At 44.7% G+C, this 19786-nt stretch overlaps 1 protein-coding gene and 1 pseudogene across 1 annotated transcript in view; one reads left to right on the top strand and one right to left on the bottom strand.

Annotated features, from left to right (window-relative positions):
- Positions 1–19786, bottom strand: part of LOC111153741 (DIX domain containing 1) — a 56172-nt gene that overhangs the window by 32629 nt on the left and 3757 nt on the right. Inside the window, exons 2-3 of the mRNA XM_022512941.1 lie at positions 3539–3668; positions 13–138 (exon numbers count right to left, since the gene is read on the bottom strand). Of these exons, the coding sequence (XP_022368649.1) occupies positions 13–138; positions 3539–3668 (256 nt within the window). The remainder of the gene's footprint in view (positions 1–12; positions 139–3538; positions 3669–19786) is intronic.
- The window catches only part of LOC111153742, a 1061-nt pseudogene continuing 457 nt past the window's right edge, over positions 19183–19786 (top strand).

The raw sequence follows: 19786 nt of genomic DNA on the forward strand, positions 1-19786 counted from the left end.
TGGGCCGCTGACCTTTAGCCGAAGTCTGGTGCATGCGAATCTTTTTGGAGGCCACAAACTGGAGCACTTTCTCCACATTATTCTTCATCTCCTGTTGGTTACTGGGAGCCAGCTGTACCCCCTTCAGTTTTTCTCCTGCTGTTAGAAGAGAGAAAACATACAAAAGCTATAGGGAGGAACACTATCAAAGTTTCCTAACAGCCAGATACCAACAAAAGGAATATTTGATGGAAACGCTAAGATTACATATAAATATGCAAGTGCGTTAAGCCTTGGTGTTGATCACTTGGATGCGGAATAAGAAACGAAGAGCCTTTTGGAGGGTCTTCAAATTTTCAAAGCTATATGCAGGGGCCTGGGAAATGACCGTGTGTATGCTTCCTCATTCAACAAATCCTCACTGAGCACCCACCGCATGCCTGGCATTGTTGTGGGCACCAGTGAAACAGCCATGAACGACATGGACAGAGTCCCTTCCACTGCAGACCTTCTATCTCCAGGGATGACAGAGGACCAAGTGAACCAGTACATGTTTAATATAATTTCAGGCAGTGGTAGGTGCTGTGAGGAAAAACGAAGAAAAGCAACATCATGGCCTCCCTGATAGTCTATGTGGGCAGAAACCTGAATAAAGTAAGAGATGTTAGGATTTGACGAGGAAGCATTCCAGACTGAAGAACCACAGGTACAAACACCAGGGTGGGGAGGGGGGCACCTGGGTGGCTCAGTGGGTTAAAGCCTCTGCCTTCGGCTCAGGTCATGATCCCAGAGTCCTGGGATTGAGCCCCACATTGGGCTCTCTGCTCAGCAGGAAGCCTGCTTCCTCCTCTCTCTCTGCCTGCCTCTCTGTCTACTTGTGATCTCTCTGTCAAATAAATAAATAAATAAAATCTTAAAAAAACAAAAAACAAACCTCACACCAGGGTGGGAATGAACTCAGCTTATCTGAGGAACAGCAGTGGCTGGAGTGGAGAGAGAAAGGGGAGTCAAATCCTAGGAGAAGGTCGACAGGTAAGCAAAGCCAGGTCATTTAGGGTCTGTAGATTAATAATCTGTGTTTTAAAAGAGGACTCTATATGGACTCAGCTTACGTAGAGAGGAAGTGGGGAGATCTGTTAGAAAATGAAACTAGTCAAGGCAAGGGTTAATGATGTTTTGGGCTTGACTGGAAAAGGCTGGTATCGGGTACCAGGTGAAAAGTCAGGTATCGGGTAAAATTTTAATGTAAAGCAGATAGCACATGTGAAGGACTGGGTACGATATAGGAAGAAAAGAGAATAATTAAGGACAACTTCCACAGCTGGGTGAATGGTACCATCCTGTGTTACTTCAGAAGAAATCTGGAGGAGAGAGGAACTGGTAGGGAGAAGGATAGCCAAAGTTCTGATTAGGGCATGTGCAGTTAGAGCTGCATTTCAGACATTCGGGGCGCCATGTTGAACGTGAAGTTGATATTCATGTCTTGAACTCAAAGACAAGTTTAGAGCTAAAGTTATGGATGTGGGAGGAGATCACTTGGGGACAGAGAAAACACAAGGGCTAGGGACTGAATACGGAGGACTTCAACATTTAGAGGTCATGAAGGAGAAAAGCCAACAGGGCGAACCGGGGGAGCCAGTGAGGAAGGAGGGTCCTAGAAGCCAAGTAAAGATGGTGACTGGAGGAGGAGGGATAAACTGTACCAGGTTCTGCTAAACCGAATAAAATGGGGGCTGAGGCCAAGCCACCAGATTTGATAAGGCAAAGGTTGTAACCTGGACGAAAGTAGTTTCAGTGGAGGAATGGATCAAAAGCTCGAAGACGGCATGTTAAAGAAAGAATGGGGAATGCGGCGCCTGAGTGGCTCAGTGGGTTAAGCCGCTGCCTTCGGCTCAGGTCATGATCCCAGGTCCTGGGTTCAAGCCCCGCATCGGGCTTTCTGCTCAGCAGGGAGCCTGCTTCCTCCTCTCTCTCTGCCTGCCTCTCTGCCTGCTTGTGATTTCTCTCTGTCAAAATAAATAAATAAAATCTTTAAAAAAAAAAAAAAAAAAAGAAAGAATGGGGACTAAGGTAGTGAATTCAGCGAGTCTTTCCATATACCAAAGTCACAATAAAATGCAGCATTTAAGAATCAGGGTTTTGGGAAACCAAGAATACATATTCATATTGTTTCCATATGCATAAAACATCTCTGGAAAAAAATGCAAGAAATTGCTAACACTGGTTGCTTCCAGAAAGAACACATCACTGGTGCGGCTGGAAAAAAGGCTTTTACATCCTTTTGTGGCTTCTGCATTTTCTATCTGATTATATTTTCAAGTATAATCAATTCAAATCAGTGAAAATGAGGGCTTGAAATGAACTTTGGAATTAAAATAGATCTAGTTTTTTACCTCTCCTCTGCCACGGTACAGTTACATGGCCTCGGAAAGTCGCCTAGCCTTTCTGAACCTCATAAATGAGTAAGGCGGTAGTACTCATCTCATCTCCACGGCATAAATCATCTGAAGTAGCTTAGTACAATCCTCGATACATTCAAAGTGCTCAATGAATTTATTTATTCATTTTTATAAATCTTCTAAGCTTAGTTTCCTGAAAATGGGGATGACAGTATCTGCAAGGGTTGATAATTAAATGAAATGAGATAAAAAGTGTTCAATAATGGCAGCTCTAACTATTACCATCATTATTATTATAAAGGAGTGCCCTGATGAATCCATGAGCTGGCCCACGGAGGTAGCAAACCGGGCTCTTTCCATGCCACGTGCAAGCCCGCATCTCTCAAGGACTAAGCAAGGTCAGCTGATTAACAGAACAATAAATGCCAGAGGGCCTATTATGTGCCAGGCACTTGGGTAGGAGTTGTGGAAACAGAAAAAAAAAAAAAAAAAAAAAAATCACACTGTACCTGCTCTTGAAGAGCTCAGTCTGTAGGGGAGAGCCAGGAAAATAGTTACTGCTCAGCGAATGGCAATACTATCATGATAACAGCTGTGGACAAATGCTGTGGACACAGGGTATGCTGTCCTCCAGTAAGAAAGGCTAGCAACAGCTCCAGGGCTCCCTGAGGACGAGCCTTTTCGTGGGACGATATGGGATTGTCACGGAGGGCTCCTTTTGCTGGCAAACCCTCCTTCGTTTGGCCTGACTACTATTTTCTTTTCCAGCCTTGGTTTGGACATCAGTTCTTCTGGCAAGCCATCCCTGAACCCTAGGACTGGATTGGGTGCCTCCATCCACCCATGTGCTCCTCTCTGTCCTTACCCCATCAGAGTCCAAAGTACATGAATGGAATTGCATTCCCTTTCCAGTGTTTCCAACTAGATTGGGACACTCCTGAGAGCACAGACTGTGCTCACAATCACATTGCCGGAGCATAATACGGCGCCCAGCACACAGAGTTTGCTGACTCATAAATAAATGAATTAACGTTGGGCAAGTATTTTAAACCTTCTATACTTCCATTTCCGTATATTACAAAGCAGTGGCAAACTGCTCTGAAGGGCATGTGGAGGATAAAGAAGGCATGTTCTGGCATCAGAGCCCAGGGCCAACTGACCAACGATTTCGATGAGATACGCCAGGATCACCCCATCCCGAAGATCCTGTCGCAGGTCCTGCACCGGCTTCACTGCTGGCCTCTTCTTGAGCTGTGCATTCACCCAGGCCACGTAAGCCTGCAGCTGTTGCTGGAAAAATCAAAGAAATAAGAGAAAGTTTGCACATTATTGTTCTCCTTCGCCCCGTGCCTTCTAAGGCAGTATTTGAGAATGGGCTCTGGGGGGAAATCCACATCCAGAGGGAGGAGGAAGTTTCAAGGAAAAAAAGAGGATGGTGAGACAGGGAGCATGTTCTAAAAATTTCTGGTTTTATGCTAATCTTCAGGGAAAGCTAACCGCTGACTTGCTGGCAGGATAGACACTGATAAGCAGATGAGTGTTTCAATGACCACGACTCCTGCTTTCCTTGTGTATTCTCTGTTGACCAGGAATGAGGCCCGGCAAGAAGCAGAGCCAGTTTTGGGTGTAATCACTGCTGTCAGCCCCACAGCGCTTCACAGGAATAATCACTTGTGTTTCGAATGCACAATGGACAGCGATACTCAGAAGACGGGTCTTGGGAACCAGGAATAAACAGCAAACCTGCTCAGAACCGCCTCTCCCACTGCTCTTCACAATGAGACTTAACTGAAATCATCTCAGGGTCAACCCAAGATTTATTCTTCTGAGTCCATAATCCTGGGATTGCTACAGTTAGTGTTAATCCATACTTTATACTGTCAAAGAGGATCTAGCTGCTTAAAACCTGCACAAAGAAGGAAAAGAAAAGGCTTTGGAGAGCAGTAGCCTGAAGATTTGGGTAGGGGGGATGGAGAACTTTCATTTATTGTGAGACTACGCCAGCCAGTATCATCGGAAGCCTGATGGGCCCAGATAGGGACCTATAACCCATCCCAGCCCTTGGATAACCTGACATATTCCATTTTCTCCCTTACACAAAGCTCGCAGTCAGGGGTCTATTCCAACTACGCATTTGTTCTGAAGATGGGCACTAAGTATCAAAATAGCACATAACAACATCCCAGAAGCAGCATCAGCTCTGTCTGGTTTCTGCAGAAACCCAAGACCCCGAACCTAAAAATCAGATTCAAGTGCTAATGTTACAGTCTGGTTAAAGAACGCTTGATTTCTAAGCCGCAAGTACCTCATCAATGAAATGATGTTGGAAAGTACTCACTGCCTCCTTCCTGAGCTTAAATGAAATCTTCAGTATTTTATCTGTGTTGATTTGTGGGAATAAATGAAGTCTTTGTAAGACAGCACTAAGGCAATAATCTATCAGCTGCTGACAAACTGCAGGAAGTGCCCTATCAGCGGGGGGTGGCGGGGGGGGGGTCCTACCTGAACTGTACACCAGTTTTGGTGTTTGATGTGTGTTTTATTGTATTAATGAATGTACCTGAAACAGGACCTGCCACACAGCTGATGTCATTATTATTCTCATCATTATCACCATCTAAGTAATTCTCACAAAAGCACTGAAGGGTCAGTGTCTTCGACGTTCTCTGGATGAAGTTCAGAGAAGTTATGTAACTTCCCCAATGTCCCCAGCTAGGACAGAGCAGACATGGCATTGAAACACAGTAAGTGCGGTCCAAGCATTGACCAAGGACTTTGTGCTGCCCAGCTCAGTCCACACCTTCTGCCTGATATGGGCCAGGCTCCCGCCCAGACTCTACTCCCACTCTCCTACTCCGCTGCCACAGCACTGTGGGAAGCAGACCAAGCAGGCAAAGGGCGCCTCTGCAGTAAGCCACTCTGATCTGGGGAAAAGGAGTTAAGACTGAAAAAGGCATTAAGGGTAACAGCTGGGATCTCACCACCTGGGTCACATATAAAACTAACCAAAATAACACCCAATAGGAACCAGGACAGTCTCTTCAACCACAAACAGTGCTGGGAAAACTGGGCAGCCACATGTGGAAGCACGAAACTGGACCATTCTCTTACACCACACACAAGATAAGTTCAAAGTGGATGAAAGACCTCAATGTGAGACAGGAATCCATCAAAACCCTAGAGGAGAACACAGGCAGCAGCCTTTTCAACCTCGGCTACAGCAACTTCTTGCTAGATACATCTCCAAGGGCAAGGGAAACAAAAGCAAAAGTGAACTGCTGGGATTTCATCAAGATAAAACGCTTCTGCACCGGGGCGCTTTGCAATTACAAACAATGCTGCAATGAGTGACCCTACGCATGTGTATTTTCATGTTGATACAGGTCTACCTTCGGGGTAGATTCCAAGTAGGACTGCCGGATCAAAAGGCAAGTCAGTGGATAATTTTATCAGATATTGCCAAATGCCCTGCCAAAAGGGTAGCATCTGTTTACATTACCAAAGGAATGCATGAGAGCATACGTCTCCACAGCCTCACCAAACAGAATGTTGTCGTACTTTCAATTCTTGCCACTGTGATGAGAAATTGTATTTTAGTGTTATTTTAATTTTCAGTTCTTTATGAGTTTAAACCTGTTTTTGCAGGAGTGCCTGGGTGGCTCAGTCAGTTTAAGCAGCTGCCTTCAGCTCAGGTCATGATCTCAGGTCCTGGGATCAAGCCCCATGTCAGGCTCCCTGCCCAGCGGGGAGCCTGCTTCTCCCTCTCCCTCTGCCTCACCCCTCCATGCTCTCTCTTTCAAAGGAATACATGAAATCTTTAAAAAAAAAAAAAAAAAAAAAAAAAAAAAAACTCTTTTTTGTAGGTTTAATAATCCATTTTACATCATTTACCTTTTATCACTTTTTCATATCTAAATGAATTGTCTTTTTCTCATTTTTCTATCAGAGTTTTTGGTCCTATTTTCTTGCATTTTTAAGAATTCTTTATATCCTAGGACTGTTACCCTTTTGTCTTCAACATGTGTTGCAGATATTTCTTAGTTGTCTTTGACTTTTACGTTGTCTTTTTGGCCATGGAAGAGTTTCTACTTGTATATAATCACATTTATTGATCGTTTACTATACTGCGTCTGAATTCTGAGTCATGGTTAGAAAGCCTTTCCCTTCACTGAGAGGAAAGAAGAATCACCAGGTTTTTTTTCTAGCTCTTAGATGGTTTCATTTTTTACGTTCAGATCCCTGACCCATTTGGAGTCTATTCTTGTGTATGATATGAGAAATAAATCCAAATCCTCTTTTTCCAAACAGCTACCTAGTTGTTCTAGCACCATTTCTTAAAACCTCCCTCTTTACCCTGGTGGTCCTAGATGTTACCTTTATCATATACTAAATTTCCATAAGTCCTTGAGTCTATTTATGGGCTTTGCCTCCTACATCACTCATATATTTGTTTATTCATGCATAACGTTTTAATTATAGAGGCTTTACAGTGCATTTTAATGCCCAGGAAAGCTAGTCCCTGGCCCATGAAAATTTCCTTTTTTAGTGTTCTTTTTTTTTTTTTTTTAAAGATTTTATTTATTTATTTGACAGACAGAGATCACAAGTAGGCAGAGAGGCAGGGAGAGAGAGAGAGAGGAGGAAGCAGGTTCCCCGCTGAGCAGAGAGCCCAATGTGGGGCTCGATCCCAGGACCCTGGGATCATGACCTGAGCTGAAGGCAGAGGCTTTAACCCACTGAGCCACCCAGGCGCCCCTTTTAGTGTTCTCTTGACTATTCTTGCATATTTATTTCTTCAAATGTATTTTGTTATTTTTACCTGACCTCCTAAAAAAGTCTGTTGGCATCTTTATTGGGATTATATTACATTTATAAATTAATTTAGGGAAACCTGTCACCTTTACGGTGTGAAATCATCCAACTCAAGAATAGGGGATGTCGTTCCCTTTGTTCAAATGTGTCCTCCAGGAGTGTTTTAAAGTTTTCCTCCTGTAGGTTTTATACATTACTCTTTAGGTTCATTTCTTTTTTTTTTTTTTTTTTTTTTTTTTATTTGTCAGAGAGTGAGGGAGAGAGAGAGAGCGAGCACAGGCAGACAGAATGGCAGGCAGAGGCAGAGGGAGAAGCAGGCTCCCCGCCAAGCAAGGAGCCCGATGTGGGACTCGATCCCAGGACGCTAGGATCATGACCTGAGCCGAAGGCAGCTGCTTAACCAACTGAGCCACCCAGGCGTCCCTCTTTAGGTTCATTTCTAAGTATTCAATCTTCCTTATTGCAATTGCAAATGAGTTTTCCTCTATCATTATGGTCTCTAATTGGCTACTTTTTGGGTATATAAAGCTATTGATTTCAGCATGTTAATTTTACATCCTGTTACCTTATCTTTTATTGTTTGAGTTTTATCACTAATTCTCTTCAATTTCCAGGATTATTATTATATCTGAAAAATAAATAGTTTTATTTCATTACTAAGCCTTGTGCCTCTAAATGACTCTCTAGTCTAATTGTGCTAATACCTCTGACACAAAGTAGAATAGAGAGTGGGCATCCTGCCCTTGTTTCTAGACTTAGAGAAACCCTGACAGTGTTTCCCAATTTAGAAAGTTACTGGTTTTAGGACTAAGGTATATATATTTTATCATGTTAAGTATATCCATCGCCTTATTTTCTTGACTGTTTTATGAGGAATGGATGTTGAATTTCAATAAAATGTCTGTCAGCCTTTACTGAGATAATCCTAAGATTACTTTTCTTAATACCTATTAATATGGTATATGATACTAGTGGATTTCCTAATAATGAACCAACCTTGCATTTTTGGAATGAAACTCACCTGATGGTAGTGAATTATATGTTTAAAGTGGTGTTGCAGAGGCGCCTGGGTGGCTCAGTGGGTTAAAGCCTCTGCCTTTGGCTCAGGTCAGAGGTCAGGTCAGATCCCAGGGTCCTGGGATCGAGCCCCGCAGTGGGCTCTCTGTTCAGTGGGGAGCCTGCTTCCCCCTCTCTCTCTGCCTGCCTTTCTGCCTACTTGTGATCTCTCTGTCAAATTAAAAAAAAAATCTTTAGGGGCGCCTGGGTGGCTCAGTGGATTAAACCACTGCCTTTGGCTCAGGTCATGGTCTCAGTGTCCTGGGATCGAGCCCCGCATCGGGTTCTCTGCTCAGCGGGGAGCCTGCTTCCCACTCTCTCTCTGCCTGCCTCTCTGCCTACTTGTGATCTCTCTCTCTGTCAAATAAATAAATAAAATCTTTAAAAAAAAAAAAATCTTTAAATTAAAAAGAAAAAGTGGTGAGGGCACCTGGGTGGCTGTGTGGGTTAAAGCCTCTGCCTTCGGCTCAGGTCATGATCCCAGGGTCCTGGGATCGAGCCCCACTTCAGGCTCTCTGCTCAGCATGGAGCCTGCTTCCTCCTCTCTCTGACTGCCTCTCTGCCTACTTGTGATCTCTGTCTGTCAAATAAATAAATAAAATCTTAAAAAAAAAAAAAGTGGTGTTGATTCTATTTATTGGTGTTATGTGAATACTATATGTATGGTACTTCTTTGCGGGTACTCATAAATATTACTCTATAGTTCCCCTTTTTGCACTCTCTTTATCATGTTTAGGCATCAATATTGTATTTGCTTTTTTAAGAAAAGATTTTATTTATTTATGATAGAGAGAGAGAGTGAGAGAGGGCATGAGCTGGAGAGGGAGAGCAGGCACCCCACTGAGTAAGGAGCCCGATATGGGGCTCGATCCCAGGATGCTGGGATCATGACCTGAGTCAAAGGCAGATGCTTAGTGACTGAGCCACCCAGCCACCCTATATTTGCTTTTTAAAAAGGAGTAGGAAGTTTCTCTTCCTTTTCAATGCTCTGAAATAATACAAAGAGTACTGGAACTATCTAGTAATATGCAGCAGCTTGGTTGAAATCCTCTGTGAAATATTCTGGAACTAGAACTTTTTTGAGATAGCTTCTTAATAGGATTCTCTTTCTTCCACAGAAATTGATCTGTTTAAATTTTCCATCTCTTTCAGCATTTCCCTAGGAAATTACCCATTTCAAGTTTTAAAAAGTATTTGCACAGACCTATAAAGACTCTTACAATTTTTTGTTTCAATGTTCACTTCTCCATTGTCACTTCTTATTTTGTATATCTGTGCTTTCTCCCTTTTTCCTCTTCATTGTGTTAGCCACCAATTTGTCTGTTTTGATAAGTTTTTCAAGACGTCTTAGAAACAAAATAGTTTCAAGAGTTGTTGCTTTCCAGCCAAAGTTCCTCTAAAATCATAATACCTAGAACCAAACACAATACTCTGGGGGTAAAACCAGACTCTCAGTTTCTTCATTAAAAATTGTTCATTTTCTTTCCTCCTCCCTCTCCCTCTTTCTCCCTTTCCTCCACCTTTTTTCTTTCTTTTTTTTTCTTACCACCTTACATTGTTGACTCCCACAGTACTGTCAACCAAACGCCCAGATAATTTTTAACACATTCTGCTGTTAAACCAATCTCTTCCATCTTCATTCTTGTAAAACTAGTCTTCTTGTTCCATATTTACCTGTAACAAATTTCTCTTGTTAAATCCCATCTCACAAGATCCTTCTAGATGGTATCATTTATGCACTCATTTATTCAAATCAACCAACATTGCTAGGAATTGTGCCAAGCCCTGTGCTGGGAGGTATATAATTAGCTATGATACAAAGTAATTATAGTGGCAATAGAGAAATATTAACAAATGCTATCTGTGCACAGAAGGAGCAACAGGATGGAAGGATGTGCGGGTCAGGGAAGGGTCTAGAGAAAAGGAGACATTCCTCTGTTTCCCTAAGGATGTCTGCTAGTTAGAGAAGGGGAGAAGGGCATCCTAGGGAAAGGTGGTAAAAAAGAAAAGAAAAGAAAGAAAGAAAGAGCAGTGAAGGGACGCCTGGGTGGCTCAGTTGGTTGAGCAGCTGCCTTCGGCTCGGGTCATGATCCTGGCATCCTGGGATCGAGTCCCACGTCGGGCTCCTTGCTCATCAGGGAGCCTGCTTCTCCCTTTGCCTCGGCCTGCCATTCTGTCTGCCTGTGCTTGCTCTCTCTCCCTCTCTCTCTCTGACAAATAATTAAATAAAATCTTTAAAAAAAAAAAAAAAGAAAGAAAGAGCAGTGAAGGCATATGGTATCCTGGAGGAACAGCAGTTACAAATTCGTGTGTGGGCAGAGCCTTCAGTGGCCGGTGATGATGGTGGAGAAATAGGTCAGCACAAGACCTATCCACACTTAGGCTTAAAGCTCAAAGACCTTCAATGGCAATGTGTGACATTTTGAAACAGGAGGGTACAACAGTGAGACCTGCATCCTAGAAAGGTCACTCTGGACACACAGTAGAACATGGGATAGAACGAGGAGCATTCAGATTCAGAGAACCAATGAGGAGACCAGGCAATAATTCAAGTGAGAGATTATAAGGACCTGAACTGAAGGAGTATAATTAGAAAAGGACAAATTCCAGAAACAAGGCAGGTGGCTGATGGGATAAAAGCAGTGACAAAAAGAGAAGAAACAAAAAGTTGTATCTGAGGGAAAGACTTGCTTTCACTGAGATGGAGAATATGTGAAGAGCACATAGTTCAGTTTTTGGTTTTTTTTTAAGATTTTTTATTATTTATTTGACAGAGAGAGAGATCACAAGTAGGCAGAGAGGCAGGCAGAGAGAGAGAGGGGGAAGCAGACTCCCCACCAAGCGGAGAGCCGGATGTGGGGCTCGATCCCAGGACCCTGGGATCATGACCTGAGCTGAAGGCAGAGGATTTAACCCACTGAGCCACCCAGGCGCCCCCATAGTTCAGTTTTGAACAAGAGTCTGAGCAATCAGATTCTTTACTCTTTACACAAGAGTGAAGATGTTCTACAGCCATTTGGCAAAATACAGGGGCTAGAGCACAAGAGATGGGGACTGGGTGGGAGATGCCTGTTTGAGGGTATCTGTGGGTGATAGGCGTAGGCCAGGTGCAAATAAGACAGTAACTACCATCTACTGAGTGCTTACTACCTGCCAGGACTGTGCTAAGCACTTCACCATATCCTTTCGTAGGTATATAAAAATAAATATAATGCATATTTTAATTTATATATATGCAATATATTTTTAACATTTATTTACTTATTTAAAACCCCCTAATGCGTGCGCATGCAAGCGCGCACACACACACACACACACACACACACACACACTGATCCTGTGAGGATCTACTATTCCCATTTTATAGACGTGGAAACCAAGGTTTGAGAACAACAACATGCCCAGGGTCATAGGGCTGGTAAGAGGTAGGAAAGGGATTTGAATTCAGTGTTGAGCCCCAAATCCTGGGATCTTACAACACCCCAAAAAGTAAGGTGAACTAAAAAAGTAATTTGGCAAAAAAGGGAGTTGGGAGAGAGGTCACTGAAGGAAAAGAAGAAAATGAAAATGTCCTGACTGCCAATTCTTTTTTAAAGATTTTATTTATTTATTTGACAGAGAAATCACAAGCAGGCAGAGACGCAGGCAGAGAGAGAGAGTGGGGGAAGCAGCCTCCCCACTGAGCAGAGACCCCTATGAGGGGCTCCATCCCAGGACCCTGGGATCATGACCTGAGCTGAAGGCAGAGGCTTTACCCACTGAGCCACCCAGGTGCTCCTTGACTGCCAATTTTTGCCAGCCATTGAATGAGGCAGTTTTTATGCATTATCTCCTTTAATTCTCATACCCAATCATTAAATCTGTATTATTAGCCGCATTTCTTATGAAAAAACTTGCTGAAGACCACAGCATTGATAAATGGTAAAAAAAAGGGATTTGAAACCACTCCATCTTAGTCTAAATATAGTGAGATCAGCAAAAAATAAAATTATTGGGGCACCTGGCCAGCTCAGTCAGGAGAGCATGCAACTCTTGATCTCAGGGATGTGAGCTTAAGCCCCACATTGGGCACAGAGATTCCTTAAAAAGTAATAAATAAATAATTTAAAAATAATTAGAATAGGCAATCGGATGGATAGAAAAAATACCAGGAGAAAGTGTGGGAATCCGAGGATGACAGAATTTTAAGACGAGTGGTCGGTAAAGTCAAACACTGTCAAAAAGTCAGGCTAAGGACTGGAAGGCCCATTTCATTTAATAATTAACAGGTTTTGGTGACCTTTTTGAGAACAGATACTGTAGAGTGATGGATTAAAAGTCAGAGGGCAGCTAACCCAGAAGACACCAGGAAGCAGGTAAACAGAGGCAGTGAGAGGAGAATGGATGTTAGCTGGAGGGGAAGGTGAAATAGGGAGCCAGGGTTTTCTAGGAAGAGAGGACATCTGGAGGCCAAGATGAGGGGCAGGTGAAGGAGAAACAGACACAAGGGGACGGTGTGAATGATGTAGCAAGTTTCAGAGGGGAGGACGAGGGCCACTTCCTCCTCTGATCATGAGGAAGCAGGAGAAGGCACTTTTTTTTTTTAAGATTTGATTTATTTATTTGACAGAGAGATGGTGAGAGAGAGAGCAGAAGCTGGCCGAGCATGAGAGGGAAAAGCAGGCTTCCTGCTGAGCAGGGAGCCCCACCAGGCGCCTGAGAAGGTCCTTTTGTGGATAAGTCTGGAGGTGGGGAAAAAGTCCAAGTTGAACTAAGGTCAGTTGCTCCTCGGTGAGTCACATACAGAAACTACACCAGGTGGAACTGTCATACAAAGAAAACTTTATTTGTAGCAGACAAGGAGATCACAGGGAGCAATTTCCAAAGCTGCAACTCCCTGAGCAAGGGAGGATGTGTTCTTTTTACTTAGGGTTAGGATGAGTATTCAGAAAGAGGAGCCCGGGGCGCCTGGGTGGCTCAGTCCTTAAGGGTCTGCCTTGCACTCAGGTCATGATCCCGGGGTCCTCAGATGGAGCCCCGCATCAGGCTCCCTGTGCAGCGGGAAACCTATTTCTCCCTCTCCCACTCCCCCTGCTTGTGTTCCCTCTCTCCCTGTCTCTCTGTCAAATAAATAAAAATCTTAAAAAAAAAAAAAAAAAAAGAAAGAAAGAAAGAAAGAAAGAGGAGCCCTGCCATGGTGTGGGGGGGGCATAAGTTCACACAGGCACCTTAAGGTAATGTGCCTAGACGTGTGTTGTGCTCTTCCCTGGGCAGAGATTTTAGCACCATAATGTGGTGAAGGTGACTGTCAGTCATTCCATGGGCTGGCAGGAGTCAGGGGTTAAACTCAAACTGGTCTGGGCAGTCTGGGCAGTTATTGCTCGAGGGGTAGAGTTTCGGTTTACACCCATGGGGTCTTGTCTGAGTTAAGAGATAAACTGGAAAGAAGAGCTGGGGGGGAGGGGGCTGATCACAAGCTTTGTGATCACTGATCACAAAGATCAGTGGGTATAAGCAGAACAGTAAAGGTCAAGTCCTGGGATCTAACTGCTAACCAGGGCAGTGGCAAGGAGCCCACATCCAATCGTCCCTCTTCACTACTGAAGTCGTCCGGCTTGCCAGTTGACAATGAGGGATAAACAGAATGATGGAGGCTTTGGGAAAGGACACTGAAGGGACACTGTGGGATGCTGGCAGTACAGGGAAAGCTAAATAAATAAATATGCCCTGGAGACACCAAGGACTCAGCCAGGGCTGCAAACCATGATTTTGTCACTGAATCCATGAGTGAGGTTGCGGGTCTCCTCTGGAACTGCGGGGCAGGGAAGCAGGGATGGGCTCATGCAGGACCGGCAGCGGTCAGAGGGGGCCAGTGATCCCCAGGGCACAGGAGGCAGGGAAGGCGGTGAGAGTATATTTGAAGTGACTGACGGTGGAATCTGCATCTGTGACAAGAAGTCAAAGGAGCGCTGATAAACTGAGAGGACAGAGAAGACAGAGGAGGGGAGAGCCTGAGGAGGCTGGAAGTAAGTTTGATGGAACGGAGGAGTGAGGACATGGGGGTTTTGAGCAGACAGCAGAGTCTCGGAGTTCAAGATGTCAAGGGCAAGATGATTCTGTGGCATAAGTTCCGGAATGTGGCCTTGCTGTGGTGGCACAGAGGGGACAGTCACCGCAGAGAGGATGGGAGGCTAGACTACCTTCTTTACGGATCCTGAAGTCAGTCTGGGAGAGCGGTAGGTATTAAAATGGTGAGGACAGGGGTGCCTGGGTGGCTCAGTCATTAAGTGTCTGCCTTTGGCTCAGGTCATGATCTCAGGGTCCTGGGACTGAGCCACACATCAGGCTCCCTGCTCAGCAGGAGCCCTGTTTCTTCCTCTCCCACTCCCCCTGCTTGTGTTCCCTCTCTCGTTATGTCTGTCAAGTAAATAAAATCTTTAAAATAAAGTAAAATAAACAAAACAAAATAAAATGCTGAGGACAGTTCCTATTCTACCCAGATTCATGTCATTTAAAAAACCGATAAACACGCAATCATTGATATCATGGATGAAATCACTGATAAAATATTTTTGATTGAAGAAGGGCCTTTGTCATGTCGCTGCTATGTCTGCAGGAGACAGAGACTCCTGAATGGCATTTCACTAAGGGACCAGAGACTCAGAATGGAGGGGGGCTACTCTCATTCGCAGGTTGGGGTGCCCTGGCTTTAGGACCCCATCCACCCAAGAAATCTGATCTGGGGAGCCCAGCACTAAACCAAACCCCCTCTTTGACCTGAAGGCACCTGTACCTCACACCCAAGGGAATGGCCAGACCCTGTTCCTGCTGTAAATGCCTACCGCTGGCTCAGAAGAAATGGATTTAAAGTACTAAGCAGACATTCACGGGGACCAGCCAGAGCACCACTTCCCCCACGAAGATGTTTATCTTTAAAGAGGCCTGTAGTGCAAGCCTAGGCCCTCAGTAGCTCTGCTGCTTGGTTTTAAAATTTACTAGAGCTACTTCAGCAGCAGATGAAAGACCATATGCTTTTGCAAGAGGCTGTTACTCTCTCGGGGTTGGACTAGTAGTTTTATTTTTCTCTCTCTTCCTCCTCCTCCTCCTCCCTTACTCTCTGGGGGTTGTAGTAGTTTTCTTCTTCTTCTTCTTCTCCTCCTCCTCCTCCTTCTTTTTTTGGCCCCAGTGTCTTTTCTCAAATTGTAACTCATGTGAAAGGCAGATCTGTAAATTGGAGACAAGCTTTCCTGGTTAGGGCCAGCGTGGGATTTAGAGCCTAGCTCACCCACCTTCTTTTTCCCTATCCCCAAACCGCAACCCCAGCGACATGAAATAACTTCTTAAGGGCTTCTTGCAGCAGGTGGGGGAAAAAAACCATTGAACTGTTTACTTCTAGCACTATCGCTTTATCAGTCAATTATTCAGTGAAGACAAGAAGCAATAGGTTTGGCAAAATGAAAATATCTGGAATATTAGGATATACTTCTTGAATATGCCCCTAGCGCTCTTGTTCCATTTCCAACAACAGCTGGAGAATCACAGCAGGACAACAGGTTCAAGTCGGGGCCACGGGGTTAGGTACAGCTGACACAGTAGCTTGGGGTAGCATCTGCAGACACAGTGTGGGCCCTAGGACTCGGCTGCTATGATATCGTAGCATCAAACAGATCACTGGCCCGATGGAGTTGATTGTTCAAGTCCAGCCAGTCTCTGGAATTTTGGACCTGGCCTTCAGGAAGAGAATCTGCCTGCTTCTCCCTACCCATCTCTTTTTGACAAAGTTTTAAGATATAAAACCTAGATGATGCCATAGGCCATGCTGCCCACCTGCGAGAGAAAAGCCACATGGAGTGAAAAGGAATAAAGCCACCGCAGAAAGTACCAGTGATGAGTGGCAAAGAGCAGAGGGAGGGAGACTACAAGCGTGCAGCTCCCGATTCTCACGGAGACTCTGCTCCATTCTTGCCTTTCATATGGTTTAACTTTTCAGCCTTTCCTTGGATTCCCCGAGTCAGTAAATTCCACTTTCTACTTCCGCTTGCTCAGGCTGGGCTCCTGGCCTGCACTTGCCACCAGACTAGCAAGACAATCAAACACACAGCATCAGTGACAGCACAGAACTGATCTTGATCCAGAATTAAGATCTCTAACTTTTTCTGGGGAAGCTAGAGAGATCCCTGTGTCATCCAGCAGCCTAGAAAGATGGGGCTTTTGTGACCATCCTTTGAGTCAGGCATGGGGGGTTGGGAAGAAAAGTGGATGCGGCCACAGGGAAAGCTGGCTGAGCAGGGTTTTGGCTTGATGAGAGTGCACGGCCGTAGAGCTGTGCAAATGGTGGTAACACCAAGGAGTGGTGTGGGGAGCTCTCAGCAACTCCGCAATCTCCATCAGCCTCCTCCAAGCCACCCCCAATAACCCCACAAAAGAAGTTAAAACTCTTCCAAGCATTGACAATCCCATCCACTGTCTTCACTGCAGCAGGAAGCTTGACCCTGAAACCTCTCTTGTGCCAAAGGTAACTTTCTGTTTCTCTTTGGAACCTGCCCTTCCTTCCAAACAAGTATGCAAACCCGGCCTCTCCTCCCTATCTCCTCTAAGCCTCAAGGTCAAAGAGACTTCCTGCCGGGGACTTGTTCCCTTAGAGTCAGAGTCGCAAAGGGCATTTACTGGGCTTCATCAGGCAAGTCTGTGATCTACTGTTCCTAGTGCAGAAAGCATCCCAAACTGAGTCGGCCAGCCGGCAGGCAGCAAACACAAACAAGAAAAGCAGTGCGGGCTCTGGGGGTGTGCTGGAGTTCAGGAGGAGACCTGACTGGCTCTGGAAGGCAATCAGCTTCCCAGTGAAACCAGATTCCTGTATGGGACCGAGACCCTTCAGCAGCAAAAGATGAGGGGGTGGGGAGACGCTGCTGAGAACCTGAGGAGAAAGCAGGAGGTTTGGAAAGCTTGTTATTACTGGCCTGAATTCTGCCAGTAAGAGAATGTAAGATGGTCTAGCCTTTCTATTGACTCTTTCAGGCCTTTACTGAGCCAGGAAAGGCGACTTATTCATTGAGCCTGGTGGCTAATTAGGTAAAAATCCCCTCATGGGGGGATGACACAAGTAAAAATATTACATTTCTTATTCCTGTCTGAGCAGTGTTCTTCAAACTAGTGTTGAGCCCAGTGGTCAAAGGACGATATACCACAAAGTGAAAAGCTGAAGACTTTCTGAAAGATTTCATCTCCTAGCCTTATTTTAAAATTCCTACTAGAGGGGCGCCTGGATAGCTCAGTGGGTTAAGCCTCTGCCTTCGGCTCAGGTCATGATCTCAGGCTCCTGGGATCGAGTCCTGCATCGGGCTCTCTGCTCCAAAGGGAGCCTGCTTCCTCCCCTCTCTCTCTCTCTGTGCCTGCCTCTCTGCCTACTTGTGATCTCTCTCTGTCAAATAAATAAATAAAATCTTTAAAAATAAATAAATAAAATAAAATTCCGACTAGTTACACGTTCCACAAACACTCTGTTCCTTCAGAAGTACCTTATTAGGTAAGTGCTCAATAAATGCATGAGAATGAACGACTGACCCTTCACTACAGATGAGTGTCCCCTATCCTAGGAACAGAGCATGGAGCCCACTCTTAAGGCCTTTGGGATTGGTTCCCTATCCCTTTACCATATCTGCCCATTGAAGGTCATGTTCATGACTACTTCAGTGGGATTTGGTTTGGGGATAAGACATAAGGAAATGTATTTAGTCAAGTGTCGTTTTGAGACTTTGCTTCCTGCACCCTACACGAGGCCAGTCATGGCCAACGAAGCATTTCCAGTGCTTCCCAGTCTCTCTGAAGTGCCTGGGGGTATGGCACCTGGCCAACAGTGCCCCATAACTGCTCCACACGCCTGGTCAGCCCATCACTCACCATGAGGCACATAAAGCTGCCTGAGAGCTTGCTGCCAGGGAGCATCTGTTTAGCTGGCATGGACTCCTGTGGGAACAAAGCCAATGGGCCTGGGCGAGGAGAGGAGGAATCAGTCAGGATAAAAAAAAAAAAAAAAGAAAAAGAAAAAAAGGTTAGGGAGTATAGTGCTTTGTTACATTAAAGAATTAACAGGCCTTTTAATTTCTACAGCAAAGCACAGAGGAATTCATTGTGGAAATGTCTGAAAGCCTCTGGTTGGCCCCATGTTGCAAATCCTACTTCACGGAAGGCACGGGGCACTGAGGAGTGATGTCTGCTGCAGCTGCTCCAACCTGCCAATCCTCTTCGTCACTCATTCTATGTCCCCCTCATTCTATGTCCCCCTCATGGGGGGATGACACCAGACAAAGGCTCTTCCTGTATTTCTCAGGGACTGCCAGGCAGATGAATCTCCACATGGGGTCTAACTTTCTACTGTTTTCCTTGGAGGGAAACAGTAGGGAAAGGCCTTCAGGTTATATGTTTCAAAAATTAAGGCTCAGACAACTCCTTTCCTGTTGACCAACCTTTTAATAAATCATTCCCATAACTTTCAGTCCCTCAGGCCATTTATACCACAGCCAAGCTCCGGTTCACTCTGTCTGACAAACAAAATTTCTATATCGTCACAATTTCCCCAAGTTCGATACTCTGAACACTTACTTTAAGTTCACTGACTTGTGAGCTTCACTAGGGAACAGACTCTATGTTATTTGACTTCTATTTCCAGAGCCTGGCCTGGTGTCTGGTAAACACAGTAATTCAGTAAATAACTGTAGAATGAGAGCTCCCATGCATGTTTACCACACTGGCAGGAAAAAGTCTGGCCTCAGTGAGCAGACAGGTTGGGAAATATTTGGTGCTTTTCAGGATATCATTAAGTAGAAGACATCCCTTTGATCTCCCATGAACACTACCTCTTTCGGATGCTTACTATAGTAAGCATCCTATTATGGTTTTCAAGGTTTTTCTTTCAATATACCTATAAATCTCTCCCTATAAATTCCTTGGGCATGTTGCTTCCGAACATCCTGCTCACCGGTACACCAGGGGTTGGAAAAACCACGCTAGGCAAAGAACTTGCATCAAGATCAGGACTGAAATACATTAATGTGGGTGATTTAGCTCGAGAAGTCTGATCAACGGATATCATGGAGTCTGGCAAGATGGCTTCTCCCAAGAGCATGCCGAAAGATGCACAGATGATGGCACAAATCCTGAAGGATATGGGGATTACAGAATATGAGCCAAGAGTTATAAATCAGATGTTGGAGTTTGCCTTCCGATATGTGACCACAATTCTAGATGATGCAAAAATTTATTCCAGCCATGCTAAGAAAGCTACTGTTGATGCAGATGATGTGCGATTGGCCATCCAGTGTCGTGCTGATCAGTCTTTTACCTCTCCTCCCCAAGAGATTTTTTATTAGATATTGCAAGGCAAAGAAATCAAACTCCTTTGCCATTAATCAAGCCATATTCAGGCCCCAGGTTGCCACCTGATAGATACTGCTTGACCGCTCCAAACCATAGACTTAAGTCTTTACAAAAAAAGGCATCTACCTCTGCGGGAAGAATAACAGTTCCACGGTTAAGTGTTGGTTCAGTTACTAGCAGACCAA

Source organism: Enhydra lutris, unplaced genomic scaffold (genome assembly GCF_002288905.1).
Source record: "Enhydra lutris kenyoni isolate GAN:26980312 unplaced genomic scaffold, ASM228890v2 scaffoldscaffold34, whole genome shotgun sequence".
Taxonomy (NCBI): domain Eukaryota; kingdom Metazoa; phylum Chordata; class Mammalia; order Carnivora; family Mustelidae; genus Enhydra; species Enhydra lutris.